Genomic DNA, 19,014 nt, shown 5'->3' on the forward strand with positions numbered 1-19,014 from the left:
ATCCGAAAGCCTCTCTTTCACACTCCTATCAATTAACATGTAATCCAATAATGCCCTCTGGCTGTCTCTCCTACTCACATATGTATACTTATGTATATCTCTCTTTTTAAACCAGGTATTCCCAATCACCAGTCCTTTTTCAGCACACAAATCCACCAGCTCTTCATCATTTCCATTTACAATACTGAACACCAAATGTACACCAATTATACCCTCATCTGCCACATTACTCACACCCTTCTTGAGCATAAGCTGGAGGTTGCTGCATATGGAACCCCTCTGGACCTCTTTCCTGTGATGCCACTGCGAGCAGGGGGAAGAATGATTTGGGAGTGTCTCGGATGAATTCAGGTGTTAGTGTGAGTGTGAGAGCTACAGAAGGGTTAGTACTGCTGCTGAAGTTGTGGGAATGTGTGGAAGAGTATAAAGAAATGAGCCTCTGATTCATGAGGGTGAAAAGCTAGTGAGTAAGAAGAGGGAACTACCAGAATTGTTGTAATTGACATTATCTGCAAACATATGGTGCTGATATCAAATCTGGTGACCATTTTGTTACAAAACACAGACTATAATTATTATTATTATTATTATTATTATTATTATTATTATTATTATTATTATTATTATTATTTTTATGTTGTGAATGCAAGAGTTTTGGAAAGAGGGGCAAGTATGAAGTCTGTTGGGGATGAGAGAGCTTGGGAAGTGAGTCAGTTGTTGTTCGCTGATGATACAGTGCTGGTGGCTGATTCATGTGAGAAACTGCAGAAGCTGGTGACTGAGTTTGGTAAAGTGTGTGAAAGAAGAAAGTTAAGAGTAAATGTGAATAAGAGCAAGGTTATTAGGTACAGTAGGGTTGAGGGTCAAGTCAATTGGGAGGTGAGTTTGAATGGAGAAAAACTGGAGGAAGTGAAGTGTTTTAGATATCTGGGAGTGGATCTGGCAGCGGATGGAACCATGGAAGCGGAAGTGGATCATAGGGTGGGGGAGGGGGCGAAAATTCTGGGAGCCTTGAAGAATGTGTGGAAGTCGAGAACATTATCTCGGAAAGCAAAAATGGGTATGTTTGAAGGAATAGTGGTTCCAACAATGTTGTATGGTTGCGAGGCGTGGGCTATGGATAGAGTTGTGTGCAGGAGGATGGATGTGCTGGAAATGAGATGTTTGAGGACAATGTGTGGTGTGAGGTGGTTTGATCGAGTAAGTAACGAATCGAGTAAGGGTAAGAGAGATGTGTGGAAATAAAAAGAGCGTGGTTGAGAGAGCAGAAGAGGTTGTTTTGAAATGGTTTGGGCACATGGAGAGAATGAGTGAGGAAAGATTGACCAAGAGGATATATGTGTCGGAGGTGGAGGGAACGAGGAGAAGAGGGAGACCAAATTGGAGGTGGAAAGATGGAGTGAAAAAGATTTTGTGTGATCGGGGCCTGAACATGCAGGAGGGTGAAAGGAGGGCAAGGAATAGAGTGAATTGGATCTATGTGGTATACCGGGGTTGACGTGCTGTCAGTGGATTGAATCGGGGCATGTGAAGCGTCTGGGGTAAACCATGGAAAGCTGTGTAGGTATGTATATTTGCGTGTGTGGACGTATGTATATACATGTGTATGGGGGTGGGTTGGGCCATTTCTTTCGTCTGTTTCCTTGCGCTACCTCGCAAACGCGGGAGACTGCGACAAAGCAAAAAAAAGATATATATATATATATATATATATATATATATATATATATGTGAGGTGGTTTGATCAAGTAAGTAACGTAAGGGTAAGAGAGATGTGTGGAAATAAAAAGAGCGTGGTTGAGAGGGCAGAAGAGGGTGTTTTGAAATGGTTTAGTCACATGGAGAGAATGAGTGAGGAAAGATTGACCAAGAGGATATATGTGTCGGAGGTGGAGGGAACGAGGAGAAGAGGGAGACCAAATTGGAGGTGGAAAGATGGAGTGAAAAAGATTTTGTGTGATCGGGGCCTGAACATGCAGGAGGGTGAAAGGAGGGCAAAGAATAGAGTGAATTGGAGCGATGTGGTATACCGGGGTTGACGTGCTGTCAGTGGATTGAATCAAGGCATGTGTATGGGGGTGGGTTGGGCCATTTCTTTCGTCTGTTTCCTTGCGCTACCTCGCAAACGCGGGAGACAGCGACAAAGCAAAAAAAAAAAAAAAAAATAAATATATTTATATTATCCCTGGGGATAGGGGAGAAAGAATACTTCCCATGTATTCCCTGCGTGTCGTAGAAGGCGACTAAAAGGGGAGGGAGCGGGGGGCTGGAAATCCTCCCCTCTCATTATTTTTTGTAATTTTCCAAAAGAAGGAACAGAGAAGGGGGCCAGGTGAGGATATTCCCTCAAAGGCCCAGTTCTCTGTTCTTAACGCTACCTCGCTGACACGGGAAATGGCGAATAGTTTTTTTTTTTTTTTCTTTTTTTTTTTTTTTTTTTCCAAAAGAAGGAACAGAGAAGGGGGCCAGGTGAGGGTATTTCCTTGAAGGCCCAGTCCTCTGTTCTTAACGCTACCTCGCTATCGCGGGAAATGGCGAATAGTATGAAAAAAAAGAATATATGTATGTGAGAAATACTTAGAAAAGCAAATGGATTTGTATGTAGCATTTATGGATCTGGAGAAGGCATATGATAGAGTTGATAGAGATGCTCTGTGGAAGGTATTAAGAATATATGGTGTGGGAGGCAAGTTGTTAGAAGCAGTGAAAAGTTTTTATCGAGGATGTAAGGCATGTGTACGTGTAGGAAGAGAGGAAAGTGATTGGTTCTCAGTGAATGTAGGTTTGCGGCAGGGGTGTGTGATGTCTCCATGGTTGTTTAATTTGTTTATGGATGGGGTTGTTAGGGAGGTAAATGCAAGAGTCCTGGAAAGAGGGGCAAGTATGAAGTCTGTTGGGGATGAGAGAGCTTGGGAAGTGAGTCAGTTGTTGTTCGCTGATGATACAGCGCTGGTGGCTGATTCATGTGAGAAACTGCAGAAGCTGGTGACTGAGTTTGGTAAAGTGTGTGGAAGAAGAAAGTTAAGAGTAAATGTGAATAAGAGCAAGGTTATTAGGTACAGTAGGGGTGAGGGTCAAGTCAATTGGGAGGTGAGTTTGAATGGAGAAAAACTAGAGGAAGTGAAGTGTTTTAGATATCTGGGAGTGGATCTGTCAGCGGATGGAACCATGGAAGCGGAAGTGGATCATAGGGTGGGGGAGGGGGCGAAAATTTTGGGAGCCTTGAAAAATGTGTGGAAGTCGAGAACATTATCTCGGAAAGCAAAAATGGGTATGTTTGAAGGAATAGTGGTTCCAACAATGTTGTATGGTTGCGCTACCTCGCAAACGCGGGAGACAGCGACAAAGTATAGAAAAAAAAAAAAAATATATATATATATATATATATATGCTCACCTGGCCCCCTTCTCTGTTCCTTCTTTTGGAAAATTAAAGAGAAAATGAGAGGGGAGGATTTCCAGCCCCCCGCTCCCTTTCCTTTTAGTTGCCTTCTACGACACGCAGGGAATACGTGGGAAGTATTCTTTCTCCCGTATCCCCAGGAATAATATATACACACGCAAATATACATACCTACACAGCTTTCCATGGTTTACCCCAGACGCTTCACATGCCTTGATTCAATCCACTGACAGCACGTCAACCCCGGTATACCACATCGCTCCAATTCACTCTATTCCTTGCCCTCCTTTCACCCTCCTGCATGTTCAGGCCCCGATCACACAAAATCTTTTCCACTCCATCTTTCCACCTCCAATTTGGTCTCCCTCTTCTCCTCCTTCCCTCCACCTCCGACACATATATCCTCTTGGTCAATCTTTCCTCACTCATTCTCTCCATGTGCCCAAACCACTTCAAAACACCCTCTTCTGCTCTCTCAACCACGCTCTTTTTATTTCCACACATCTCTCTTACCCTTACGTTACTCACTCGATCAAACCACCTCACACCACTCATTGTCCTCAAACATCTCATTTCCAGCACCTCCATCCTCCTGCGCACAACTCTATCCATAGCCCACGCCTCGCAACCATACAACATTGTTGGAACCACTATTCCTTCAAACATACCCATTTTTGCTTTCCGAGATAATGTTCTCGACTTCCACACATTCTTCAAGGCCCCCAGAATTTTCGCCCCCTCCCCCACCCTATGATCCACTTCCGCTTCCATGGTTCCATCCGCTGCCAGATCCACTCCCAGATATCTAAAGCACTTCACTTCCTCCAGTTTTTCTCCATTCAAACTCACCTCCCAATTGACTTGACCCTCAACCCTACTGTACCTAATATATATATATATATATATAACGCCTAAATGTGTGTGGATGTAACCAAGATGTGAAAAAAGGAGAGATAGGTAGTATGTTTGAGGAAAGGAACCTGGATGTTTTGGCTCTGAGTGAAACGAAGCTCAAGGGTAAAGGGGAAGAGTGGTTTGGGTATGTCTGGGGAGTAAAGTCAGGGGTTAGTGAGAGGACAAGAGCAAGGGAAGGAGTAGCAATACTCCTGAAACAGGAGTTGTGGGAGTATGTGATAGAGTGTAAGAAAGTAAATTCTTGATTAATATGGGTAAAACTGAAAGTTGATGGAGAGAGGTGGGTGATTATTGGTGCATATGCACCTGGGCATGAGAAGAAAGATCAAGAGAGGCAAGTGTTTTGGGAGCAGCTGAATGAGTGTGTTAGTGGTTTTGATGCACGAGACCGGGTTATAGTGATGGGTGATTTGAATGCAAAGGTGAGTAATGTGGCAGTTGAGGGAATAATTGGTATACATGGGGTGTTCAGTGTTGCAAATGGAAATGGTGAAGAGCTTGTTGATTTATGTGCTGAAAAAGGACTGATGATTGGGAATACCTGGTTTAAAAAGCGAGATATACATAAGTATACTTATGTAAGTAGGAGAGATGGCCAGAGAGCGTTATTGGATTACGTGTTAATTGACAGGCGTGCGAAAGAGAGACTTTTGGATGTTAATGTGCTGAGAGGTGCAACTGGAGGGATGTCTGATCATTATCTTGTGGAGGCTAAGGTGAAGATTTGTATGGGTTTTCAGAAAAGAAGAGTGAATGTTGGGGTGAAGAGGATGGTGAGAGTAAGTGAGCTTGAGAAGGAGACCTGTGTGAGGAAGTACCAGGAGAGACTGAGTACAGAATGGAAAAAGGTGAGAACAATGGAAGTAAGGGGAGTGGGGGAGGAATGGGATGTATTTAGGGAATCAGTGATGGATTGCGCAAAAGATGCTTGTGGCATGAGAAGAGTGGGAGGTGGGTTGATTAGAAAGGGTAGTGAGTGGTGGGATGAAGAAGTAAGAGTATTAGTGAAAGAGAAGAGAGAGGCATTTGGACGATTTTTGCAGGGAAAAAATGCAATTGAGTGGGAGATGTATAAAAGAAAGAGACAGGAGGTCAAGAGAAAGGTGCAAGAGGTGAAAAAAAGGGCAAATGAGAGTTGGGGTGAGAGAGTATCATTAAATTTTAGGGAGAATAAAAAGATGTTCAGGAAGGAGGTAAATAAAGTGCGTAAGACAAGGGAGCAAATGGGAACTTCAGTGAAGGGCACAAATGGGGAGGTGAAAACAAGTAGTGGTGATGTGAGAAGGAGATGGAGTGAGTATTTTGAAGGTTTGTTGAATGTGTTTGATGATAGAGTGGCAGATATAGGGTGTTTTGGTCGAGGTGGTGTGCAAAGTGAGAGGGTTAGGGAAAATGATTTGGTAAACAGAGAAGAGGTAGTGAAAGCTTTGCGGAAGATGAAAGCCGGCAAGGCAGCAGGTTTGGATGGTATTGCAGTGGAATTTATTAAAAAATGGGGTGACTGTATTGTTGACTGGTTGGTAAGGTTATTTAATGTATGTATGACTCATGGTGAGGTGCCTGAGGATTGGCGGAATGCGTGCATAGTGCCATTGTACAAAGGCAAAGGGGATAAGAGTGAGTGCTCAAATTACAGAGGTATAAGTTTGTTGAGTATTCCTGGTAAATTATATGGGAGGGTATTGATTGAGAGGGTGAAGGCATGTACAGAGCATCAGATTGGGGAAGAGCAGTGTGGTTTCAGAAGTGGTAGAGGATGTGTGGATCAGGTGTTTGCTTTGAAGAATGTATGTGAGAAATACTTAGAAAAGCAAATGGATTTGTATGTAGCATTTATGGATCTGGAGAAGGCATATGATAGAGTTGATAGAGATGCTCTGTGGAAGGTATTAAGAATATATGGTGTGGGAGGAAAGTTGTTAGAAGCAGTGAAAAGTTTTTATCGAGGATGTAAGGCATGTGTACGTGTAGGAAGAGAGGAAAGTGATTGGTTCTCAGTGAATGTAGGTTTGCGGCAGGGGTGTGTGATGTCTCCATGGTTGTTTAATTTGTTTATGGATGGGGTTGTTAGGGAGGTAAATGCAAGAGTTTTGGAAAGAGGGGCAAGTATGAAGTCTGTTGGGGATGAGAGAGCTTGGGAAGTGAGTCAGTTGTTGTTTGCTGATGATACAGCGCTGGTGGCTGATTCATGTGAGAAACTGCAGAAGCTGGTGACTGAGTTTGGTAAAGTGTGTGGAAGAAGAAAGTTAAGAGTAAATGTGAATAAGAGCAAGGTTATTAGGTACAGTAGGGTTGAGGGTCAAGTCAATTGGGAGGTGAGTTTGAATGGAGAAAAACTGGAGGAAGTGAAGTGTTTTAGATATCTGGGAGTGGATCTGGCAGCGGATGAACCATGGAAGCGGAAGTGGATCATAGGGTGGGGGAGGGGGCGAAAATTCTGGGGGCCTTGAAGAATGTGTGAAAGTCGAGAACATTATCTCGGAAAGCAAAAATGGGTATGTTTGAAGGAATAGTGGTTCCAACAATGTTGTATGGTTGCGAGGCGTGGGCTATGGATAGAGTTGTGCGCAGGAGGATGGATGTGCTGGAAATGAGATGTTTGAGGACAATGTGTGGTGTGAGGTGGTTTGATCGAGTGAGTAACGTAAGGGTAAGAGAGATGTGTGGAAATAAAAAGAGCGTGGTTGAGAGAGCAGAAGAGGGTGTTTTGAAGTGGTTTGGGCACATGGAGAGGATGAGTGAGGAAAGATTGACCAAGAGGATATATGTGTCGGAGGTGGAGGGAACAAGGAGAAGAGGGAGACCAAATTGGAGGTGGAAGGATGGAGTGAAAAAGATTTTGTGTGATCGGGGCCTGAACATGCAGGAGGGTGAAAGGAGGGCAAGGAATAGAGTGAATTGGAGCGATGTGGTATACCGGGATTGACGTGCTGTCAGTGGATTGAATCAAGGCATGTGAAGCGTCTGGGGTAAACCATGGAAAGCTGTGTAGGTATGTATATTTGCGTGTGTGGACGTATGTATATACATGTGTATGGGGGTGGGTTGGGCCATTTCTTTCGTCTGTTTCCTTGCGCTACCTCGCAAACGCGGGAGACAGCGACAAAGTATAATAAAAAAAAATATATATATATATATATATATATATATATATATATATATATATATATATATATATATATATATATATATATATATATATATATATCGCTACCTCGCTAATGCAGGAAATGGCGAATAGTATGAAAGAAAGAAGAGATATATATATATATATATATATATATATATATATATATATATATATATATATATATATATATATATATATGTATATATATATATATTATTATTTATTTGTTTATTTTGCTTTGTCGCTGTCTCCCGCGTTAGTGAGGTAGCGCAAGGCCCAACCCACCCACATACACATGTATATACATACACGTCCACACACGCAAATATACATACCTATACATCTCAATGTATACATTTATATACACACAGACATATACATATATACACATGTACATAATTCATACTGTCTGCCTTTATTCATTCCCATCGCCACCCCGCCACACATAAAATAACAACCCCCTCCCCCCTCATGTGCACGAGGTAGCGCTAGGAAGACAAAAAAGGCCCCATTCGTTCACACTCAGTCTCTAGCTGTCATGTAATAATGCACTGAAACCACAGCTCCCTTTCCACATCCATGTACATGTATATAGTCATACTTGCTTGCCTTCATCTATTCCTGTAGCAGCCCCACCCCACAAGAAACAGCAATGCTACCCCAGCTTCAGTGAGTTAGCGTCAGGAAAACAGACAAAAAAAGGCCACATTCATTCACACTCAGTCTCTAGCTGTCATGTGTAATGCACCAAAATCACAGCTCCATCTTCAGGACCTTTTCATGGTTTACTCTAGATGCTTCATATGCCCTGGCTCAGTCCATTGACAGCACGTCGACCCTGGTATACCACATCGTTCCAATTCACTCTATTCCTTGTACCCCTCTCACCCTCCTGTATGTTCAGGCCCCGATTGCTCAAAATTTTTTCACTCCAAACTTCCACCTCCAGTTTGGTTTCCCACTTCTTGTTCCCTCCACCTCTGACACTATATTCCGTCGATTTTTCCTCACTCATTCTCTCCATATGTCCACACCATTTCAACACACCCTCTTCTGCTCTCATAACCACACTCTTTTTATTACCACACATCTCTCTTACCCTTTCATTACTTACTTGATTAAACCACCTCACACCTCTTACTGAAAACATTAAAAAGAAAAAGAATTATCTTCCATATGACTTCTTGTTTGAAAATATCCTGAGAGAGAGAGAGAGAGAGAGAGAGAGAGAGAGAGAGAGAGAGAGAGAGAGAGAGAGAGAGAGACAAAAAGGGGGGGGGGGTGAATTTAAGTCCATCAGAGTAAGCAAACCAGTATCATATGGATTTTTCTAAATGTATACTAGTTTACGTGAAGGAAACATACCTACTCATTATTTTCCCCTCATACCCAAAATAAGCACTTAGTAGAGGAAATTATTTTTAGATGAGAAGGACTGACGTACATCGAAGCCTGGAGAAGCACAAATGTGATGAGCATCAACTATTTCTACCTTGTTTGGAAGAATAAGGGGTGGGAATTATGCTTTAGGTATTTACATGACTACATCATGATCTGCTTTGATGTCTCAACAACATAGGAGACAGTGGTAATTAACTATTCACATTAAAGTGATCTTGTCTCTAAGAGAAGATACTAAGTAAACCACAAAATATTATTGGGATATTGCCTTTTTATTATCCTAAAGGGAGCAGGGCTTTCTCATTTCCCTTTCTCACTAGGTAAATGCTGTTTGAAAGGAAAAGGAATTGATATTAGATGATTATATTAGATTTACAATACTGAATGTATTTAAGTAAAATCTAATGTGTTTATAAAAGCAACATAAAATATAATTCTTATATTCCTAGTCCGCAACGCAGGTCGTCATCTTCAAGACACACAGGAGGAGAGGTGTAAGTGAATGCAGTAGTAACTAGCTACAGTGTTTTTAGGGTAATGCTTGCATAAGATGCATAAGCTTGTAACACCTTTTGTGATTCAGTCTTCATGAGCTTTACTTTTCTGCTTTTATTTTCAGTATTTTGTGAAGAAGTACTTATTGATAAGTTTTGCATAGTTTCATATTAGTAATGTCTTAAGTGACGGGTTACTCAGAGTATTCTGGACTTACCTGATAATCCTAGTTTCTTTTTGCTGACTATTACCTAACTTATGTTCTTGTGTATTTAATACCATCATATAAATTCATGTAAAATTATAAATAAATATATAGCAACTTTACCAGTTTTAGAACATAGTTCCTTATGTATAGTGTAAATGTTCTGCCTTTTAGGGAGCCACCAGAGGTTCATCCCAAAATTTGCCTCTGTATATCATTTGCTTGATGTAAGAAATCCTCATTTTGGCATGGACCAATCTTAATGAATGTCCTTTTTTCTGTTATGTTCTGATTCAGCATTACTGCGATGAATGGCAATGTCTGCTGAATATTTTAAGACTTTGTTGAAAATGAATTAGAATAAAAGAAATCATCCCAGGTCATGTAAACAATGTTATTGAATATTATCACATAACCCCAGAACCCCATCTCAAGTGATTCATTCAGCTTGAAGGCTACATTGCAGACTGTAGCAGAGAAAGAGCTGACTCCTTGGGAATGAGAAGTTCTTTGATGAGATTATATTCCAATAACACAACCTAGCTAAAGATAACTTTTCACTCTCAGCATAACCACAAGCAGATGAAGTCCAGTAACGCTTGGTCATATAAACATAACTGAGGAAGTGACATCTCAGTTGGAATTTTAAGCATGGGTCATTGTGGCCGTCACTCAAGCTTAAATTTTCATATGACAGTAGAGATAAATCCTTCGAGTTGGATATAGGGGATTAGAAATAAGAGAGATACTGTACCATGAGAAAATTCAATGAAAAAGATGATTGAAAGAGTGCACAGTATCAAAGAGAGATGCATTGGAATAGGTATATATGACTTGAGATGAACATTGGCAATAGCACTTGAAGAAGGCTCTGCATGCTGTATGTTAGGGAAAAGTGTAAATGTTAGGCTTTAATGGAAAATTTACCATATGATGATTATGATTTGATTATTATGAATCAATATAGATATATGTAAATAATTGCACATCACTGTATAGGGCAGTAAAATGTGAATTTATTTAACATTCAAACAACTTAACAGATATCTGGCATCATAGGAATTTAGATTCATTTTACTAAATTTTCATATTGCATACTCTGAAGTTATGTACACATCAATTTTGTCATATGATACGCTTTAGACTGTACTACAAGTCACCTTTGATTATTCATGCAGGGCATTTTTTGCAGTCAATCATTGTTTCAAGGTTTGTTGTTATGAGTTACTGGCTGTTGGCTGAAAAAGGTTGGTTTAAGGTCCTAGAAGTGGGCAGGTCTTCATTATTGAATCTATCTTCTTGGGATTCTTTGATGTAACAGTAGAGAATTATTACATAAAGGTTAGGACGCGTATCATTATAGTGAAATTGTAACCAATACTTTTACGGACATTCTTCCAGATTTGGTAGTAAGATCTGTAACGTATTTAAAAAGGAATTCCCATTCACATTCAATAATGGCCCCGAAAATGTCTTCATGAATGTCAAAGTCTACAGTAACTCAGATATTATTCCATACATATATGTTTCCTCTGAACAATGTGGGTTTTTTAAGCAGTTGCTTAGTCTGGTAGGTAGGAGAAAATTTACCTCTTCACTGAATATTATTCTACATCGTGATGCAAAACTGAAAAATTTCTTTTTTAAAGTGCATTCGCAGAATTCTTCTCTCTGTATCATTGCTATTAGATTTTCATATAAAAACAACTTTGGAGGATGGACTTTGCACCTTTTTGATAAGTTTACAGCTGGTAAATGGATAGATCCTATTTCTTCAAAGATTTTTAATGGTAGCCTCTGAAATTTCATATAACTGAAATGTCTGTTCTGCTTTAAAGGTCCTTATTTTTATAATGACAACTGCTGTAAAGAGGTCTAATTTATTTCCAGTTTTGTCAGTTTTTTAAAACTATGTCCTTCCAAGGTATAAACTCTTTAGGGTTTCATAGATGAGACTTTTCACAAGTCTGTCTGTAACTGATGGTAACAATAATTAACAGTACTCATTCACAGTTTCCTCTGGGGCGCAGTTTATTTTACCAACCCTTTTAAAGTTTTAAAACTTGAGAGAAAATGTTGAAATTATATGATTTCAGACTTTTATTCTATCCTCTAATCAGATGTTCAGAGTCTTTTCCCACTTTCACTCTTTAGATAAAGACATGCTGTAATGAGTATAGGTTTTAATTTCTTGCCACCAAATTTAGAAATAATCATATAGGATAAGATATAGTAAGAGGAAAGATTTTTGACATAGGGAAGCACAGGATGGAATGCCTAATGTTTTCAGTGAATAACTGTTAACTTGAATGAGGACAAGCCTGAGCAGAGGCATTACACAGGGAAGAAAATATGTTGGGAAAGGTTTTATGAATTCATCTTGAGAGTATAAGTGTGTACATGAGGAAGGGTGTTGTGTGCTTTCAAATGTATGGAAGTTACATATATATTTTTATTATAAGTTAAAGTAGAGTATTAAGAAAAGGACACTAACATGATAATGCTAACCCAGTGAGTGAGTGCAGGAGTTTTTATTTGAGCCTAGATTTGATAGAAGTCAAAGAACAAAAGTGACTTTGTCTTGTAGAATATGTGATTTTCTCGATTTAAGAATTGTATGTAGAAAAGAGTAAAGGGGAATTTGTTATAAATAAAAAAAGTGTGTGCATGTGGAAGGATGTTGTGTCCTTTAAAATGTAAGGAAATTAGATATGTATTTTATTTTAAGTTAAAGTAGAGTATTAAGGAAAATAATGCCAACCTAGTTAGGAGTGCAGTTTTTATTTGAGCTTTGATTTGATAGAAGTCAAAGAACAAGTGTTTTTTCTTGTAGAATATATGATTTTCTAGATTTAGGAATTGTATCTAGAGAAGAGTAAAGTGGAATTTATTATGAATAAAAAGCCAGAGTGACAACTTTTTTCATGCATGTTTGTCTTTCCCACATTAGCAAGGTAGCACCCAGAACATTGAAGAAATAGCCTCATGTACTGACATCCACTCTGTAGCTGTTATGTATAATGGACCAAACCCAGAGCCTCCATCCAGAATCAGGCCTTACCTTTCCTTGGTTCCCCAACCGCTTCATTTGCCCTGATTTTGCCCAATAACAGCACATCATCCCATGTAAACAATATTGCTCCAGTTTTTCCATATCCCTTACATGCCTCAAATCTCCAAGCATGCTCTGGCCCCTTAACCTTTGAAGCATCTTTCACTCCATCCTTCCACCTCCTCCTTGGTTTCCCCTTTTTCTTGTTTCTTCCACTTCTGACGTATACCCTCTTTAGTTATCCTTTCCTCACTCATCCCATCCATATGTCTAAACCATTTCAGCCCTCCCTATTCAATTCTCTCATACATGCTCCTCTTACTACCTCACCTCTCTCTTACCCTATCATTTCTTATAAGAGCAATCCTCCTTACATCACATATTGTCCTCAAATATCTAATTTCCAACACATTCACTTTGTCTTTTGCACCTATCTTTGCTGTTAAAGACAGTGGCCTCACTTTTCACTCATTCCTCAAATGCATCCAAGACTTTTACCACCTTATGGCTCACTTCATCTGTGGTTCAGTTTGCTGCCATATACACTCCCAGGTATGTGAGACACTCCATTTCCTCCAGGTACCTGTCTACTGAAACTCACACTTCAAACAAATAATCTATCTTTTTTCATTGCTAAGCCTGATAATATTGATTTTGTTTACATTAACTCTCTATTTTTTCCTTTCGCACACTTGCCCAAACTTAGACTCATGCTTTTGCAGTTTCTCTCTCAACTCTCCCACCAATACTGTATCATCAGCAAACAACTAACTTACCTCCCAGGCCCCCACACAATTAGCAGACTGCATAACTGCTACTCTCTCTCAAGACCCTCTTTCACCACCCCATCCATAAATAGATTTAACAGGCATGGTTACATCACAGACTCACCTTCACCTTTCACCACTTTCTTAAAAAAAAAAAATCCAGTGCTTCTAATAGCTTTCCTGTCACAACATATATTCATAGCATCTTCTGCAGAGCATCACTCTCAGCTCTGTCATATGCTTTCTCATGATCCATAAGGCCTTCAGTTTCCTTAAGAATTTCTCACACATTCTTGATAACTAGATCATCAAATTTAGATTAGAAAGCTGTTGTGATGAATTTCGTTTTTACTTGTTCATTGGTGGCTCTCATTCAGAGTTGCAGTTATCCACCCATTTGAGTAAAATGTAAAGGGGAATTCATTCTAAAGTAGATGACAGATTGATAGCTAAGTTATTGATATAAGGAGGATTATTAAGCTGTAATGATGAACTTTTTCTTTCGTTCTTCATTGGAAGATCACATTCAGAGTGAGCTGGAGTTATCTGCCCTTTAGGAACACCCTACATGACCATTTTATTCTTATCCTCATACAGCTTCCATTATGTACTCTGCCATGCAGGTTAGCCTATCTGATTTTTACTAGAAGTACTCACACCATCCATGGTGCACACCATCCATACCAAAGCCCGCCTTTGGTATGGATGCATCACACTGAAGGCATTTTCCCTCATTCAATGAAAAAAGTATGATTACTGATTTTGACTCAAGTATGATTTTCCCGTGTCTGTAATTTATCGCTTCTCATGGATATTCATTAATGGTTAAAGTAATATAAGCAATATTCATCTAATATGATGTAAGCAATATTCATCTAATATGATATAAGCAATATTTATTGATTGTTGTTGAACATGGCATCATAAGAAATATTCATTTCCATGATTTAACCCTCTAAGCATCCCCTTAAGTCACCTTTTAGCCCACAAAATTTACATTCTTAAGCTGTTTGAAAAGTAAACTTAGCCCTACAGTCTATATTTTCGCTCAACAAAAAATGATAATGTTTAAAAGATTTGTAGATGTTGCAGCATGTGCTAGAAAGTACAAGGGTAAGGCTTAAGAGTCAAATGAATTGCCAATGCACATATTTTACGATTTGACTACCTACACTAAGATATTTAATATTGTTACTAATATATTTTCTCTTTTATAATATATCTTTTCATGTTGTAGTCAATCACTGACATCCATCGGTAATTTTGTCAGAATATTTGTAAAATCATAAGCAGTGCCAATCAGATGCAGTGTAGTCAGGGTGATATCCTTTTTATATTTTTCACTAAGACAGCATGGGCAACTCCAGCCCTAATCAATGCCATCTCATTGATGATATATATCTTTTTTTTTTCTTTCAAACTATTTGCCATTTCCCGCGTTAGCAAGGTAGCATTAAGAACAGAGGACTAGGCCTTTGAGGAAATATCCTCACCTGGCCCCCTTCTCTGTTCCTTCTTTTAGAAAATTAAAAAAAGAAATAAATAAAAATGATGAGAGGGGAGGATTTCCAGCCCCCTGCTCCCTCCCCTTTTAGTTGCCTTCTATGACATGCAGGGAACACGTGAGAAGTATTCTTTCTCCCCTATCCCCAGGGATAATATTTTTTTTTTCTTTTTTTTTTTTGCTTTGTCGCTGTCTCCCGCGTTTGTGAGGTAGCGCAAGGAAACAGACGAAAGAAATGCCCCAACCCACCCCCATACACATGTATATACATACATCCACACACGCAAATATACATACCTACACAGCTTTCCATGGTTTACCCCAGATGCTTCACATGCCCTGATTCAATCCACTGACAGCACGTCAACCCCGGTATACCACATTGATCCAATTCACTCTATTCCTTGCCCTCCTTTCACCCTCCTGCATGTTCAGGCCCCGATCACACAAAATCTTTTTCACTCCATCTTTCCACCTCCAATTTGGTCTCCCACTTCTCCTCGTTCCCTCCACCTCCGACACATATATCCTCTTGGTCAATCTTTCCTCACTCATTCTCTCCATGTGCCAAAACCATTTCAAAACACCCTCTTCTGCTCTCTCAACCACGCTCTTTTTATTTCCACACATCTATCTTACCCTTACGTTACTTACTCGATCAAACCACCCCACACCACACATTGTCCTCAAACATCTCATTTCCAGCACATCCATCCTCCTGCGCACAACTCTATCCATAGCCCACGCCTCGCAACCATACAACATTGTTGGAACCACTATTCCTTCAAACATACCCATTTTTGCTTTCCGAGATAATGTTCTCGACTTCCACACATTCTTCAAGGCTCCCAGGATTTTCGCCCCCTCCCCCACCCTATGATCCACTTCCGCTTCCATGGTTCCATCCGCTGCCAGATCCACTCCCAGATATCTAAAACACTTTACTTCCTCCAGTTTTTCTCCATTCAAACTTACCTCCCAATTGACTTGACCCTCAACCCTACTGTACCTAATAACCTTGCTCTTATTCACATTTACTCTTAAGTCACCAGCTTCTGCAGTTTCTCACATGAATCAGCCACCAGCGCTGTATCATCAGCGAACAACAACTGACTCACTTCCCAAGCTCTCTCATCCCCAACAGACTTCATACTTGCCCCTCTTTCCAAAACTCTTGCATTCACCTCCCTAACAACCCCATCCATAAACAAATTAAACAACCATGGAGACATCATACACCCCTGCCGCAAACCTACATTCACTGAGAATATATATATATATATATATATATATATATATATATATATATATATATATATATATATATATATATATATTTTTTGCCGCTGTCTCCCGCGTTTGCGAGGTAGCGCAAGTGAACAGACGAAAGAAATGGCCCAACCCACCCCCATACACATGTATATACATACATCCACACACGCAAATATACATACCTACACAGCTTTCCATGGTTTACCCCAGACGCTTCACATGCCCTGATTCAATCCATTGACAGCACGTCAACCCCGGTATACCACATCGATCCAATTCACTCTATTCCTTGCCCTCCTTTCACCCTCCTGCATGTTCAGGCCCCGATCACACAAAATCTTTTTCACTCCATCTTTCCACCTCCAATTTGGTCTCCCACTTCTCCTCGTTCCCTCCACCTCTGACACATATATCCTCTTGGTCAATCTTTCCTCACTCATTCTCTCCATGTGCCCAAACCATTTCAAAACACCCTCTTCTGCTCTCTCAACCACGCTCTTTTTATTTCCACACATCTCTCTTACCCTTACGTTACTTACTCGATCAAACCACCTCACACCACACATTGTCCTCACACATCTCATTTCCAGCACATCCATCCTCCTGCGCACAACTCTATCCATAGCCCACGCCTCGCAACCATACAACATTGTTGGAACCACTATTCCTTCAAACATACCCACTTTTGCTTTCCGAGATAATGTTCTCGACTTCCACATTCTTCAAGGCTCCCAGAATTTTCGCCCCCTCCCCCACCCTATGATCCACTCCTGCTTCCATGGTTCCATCCGCTGCCAGATCCACTCCCAGATATCTAAAACACTTTACTTCCTCCAGTTTTTCTCCATTCAAACTTACCTCCCAATTGACTTGACCCTCAACCCTACTGTACCTGATAACCTTGCTCTTATTCACATTTACTCTTAACTTTCTTCTTTCACACACTTTACCAAACTCAGTCACCAGCTTCTGCAGTTTCTCACATGAATCAGCCACCAGCACTGTATCATCAGCGAACAACAACTGACTCACTTCCCAAGCTCTCATCCCCAACAGACTTCATACTTGCCCCTCTTTCCAAAACTCTTGCATTCACCTCCTTAACAACCCCATCCATAAACAAATTAAACAACCATGGAGACATCACACACCCCTGCCGCAAACCTACATTCACTGAGAACCAATCACTTTCCTCTCTTCCTACACGTACACATGCCTTACATCCTCGATAAAAACTTTTCACTGCTTCCAACAACTTGCCTCCCACACCATATATTCTTAATACCTTCCACAGAGCATCTCTGTCAACTCTATCATATGCCTTCTCCAGATCCATAAATGCTACATACAAATCCATTTGCTTTTCTAAGTATTTCTCACATACATTCTTCAAAGCAAACACCTGATCCACACATCCTCTACCACTTCTGAAACCACACTGCTCTTCCCCAATCTGATGCTCTGTACATGCCTTCACCCTCTCAATCAATACCCTCCCATATAATTTACCAGGAATACTCAACAAACTTATACCTCTGTAATTTGAGCACTCACTCTTATCCCCTTTGCCTTTGTACAATGGCACTATGCACGCATTCCGCCAGTCCTCAGGCACCTCACCATGAGTCATACATACATTAAATAACCTTACCAACCCCCTTTTATATATATATATATATATATATATATATATATATATATATATATATATATATATATATATATATATTATATTTTTTTATTTATTATACTTTGTCGCTGTCTCCCGCGTTTGCGAGGTAGCGCAAGGAAACAGACGAAAGAAATGGCCCAACCCCCCCCATACACATGTATATACATACGTCCACACACGCAAATATACATACCTACACAGCTTTCCATGGTTTACCCCAGACGCTTCACATGCCTTGCTTCAATCCACTGACAGCACGTCAACCCCGGTATACCACATCGCTCCAATTCACTCTATTCCTTGCCCTCCTTTCACCCTCCTGCATGTTCAGGCCCCGATCACACAAAATCTTTTTCACTCCATCTTTCCACCTCCAATTTGGTCTCCCTCTTCTCCTTGTTCCCTCCACCTCCGACACATATATCTTCTTGGTCAATCTTTCCTCACTCATCCTCTCCATGTGCCCAAACCACTTCAAAACACCCTCTTCTGCTCTCTCAACCACGCTCTTTTTATTTCCACACATCTCTCTTACCCTTACGTTACTCACTCGATCAAACCACCTCACACCACACATTGTCCTCAAACATCTCATTTCCAGCACATCCATCCTCCTGCGCACAACTCTATCCATAGCCCACGCCTCGCAACCATACAACATTGTTGGAACCACTATTCCTTCAAACATACCCATTTTTGCTTTCCGAGATAATGTTCTCGACTTCCACACATTCTTCAAGGCCCCCAGGATTTTCACCCCCTCCTCCACCCTATGATCCACTTCCGCTTCCATGGTTCCATCCACGGATGGATATATATATATATATATATATATATATATATATATATATATATATATATATATATATCCCTGGGATAGGGGAGATAGAATACTTCCCATGTATTCCCTGCGTGTCGTAGAAGGCGAGTAAAAGGGGAGGGAGCAGCTTTTGGTTTTTTTTTTTTTTTTTAGCGCTACCTTGCGCATGCAGGGGGGGGGGGGGCTGTTGCCATTTCATGTTTGGCGAGGTGGCAACAGGAATGGGGAAGGGTAGCAAGTATGAATATGTACATGTGTATATATGGCAAGGTGGCAACAGGAATGGATGAGGGCAGCAAGTATGAATATGTACATGTATATATATGTCTGTGCATGTATATGTGCACATGTGGGCGTGTAAGTATATACATGTGTATGT

The 19,014-nt window shown here is 40.4% G+C and overlaps 1 protein-coding gene across 9 annotated transcripts in view; it reads left to right on the plus strand.

The window, feature by feature from the left end:
- The window catches only part of rdgB (retinal degeneration B), a 485,210-nt gene that overhangs the window by 363,583 nt on the left and 102,613 nt on the right, over positions 1 to 19,014 (plus strand). For 5 of the 9 annotated variants that reach the window (XM_071673895.1, XM_071673896.1, XM_071673892.1 and 2 more), the window contains one exon: positions 9,298 to 9,342. The exons of the other annotated variants lie outside the window; for them this stretch is intronic. In XM_071673895.1, the coding sequence (XP_071529996.1) occupies positions 9,298 to 9,342 (45 nt within the window). The remainder of the gene's footprint in view (positions 1 to 9,297; positions 9,343 to 19,014) is intronic. 9 annotated transcript variants of the gene reach the window in all.

Source organism: Panulirus ornatus, chromosome 19 (genome assembly GCF_036320965.1).
Source record: "Panulirus ornatus isolate Po-2019 chromosome 19, ASM3632096v1, whole genome shotgun sequence".
NCBI lineage: Eukaryota > Metazoa > Arthropoda > Malacostraca > Decapoda > Palinuridae > Panulirus > Panulirus ornatus.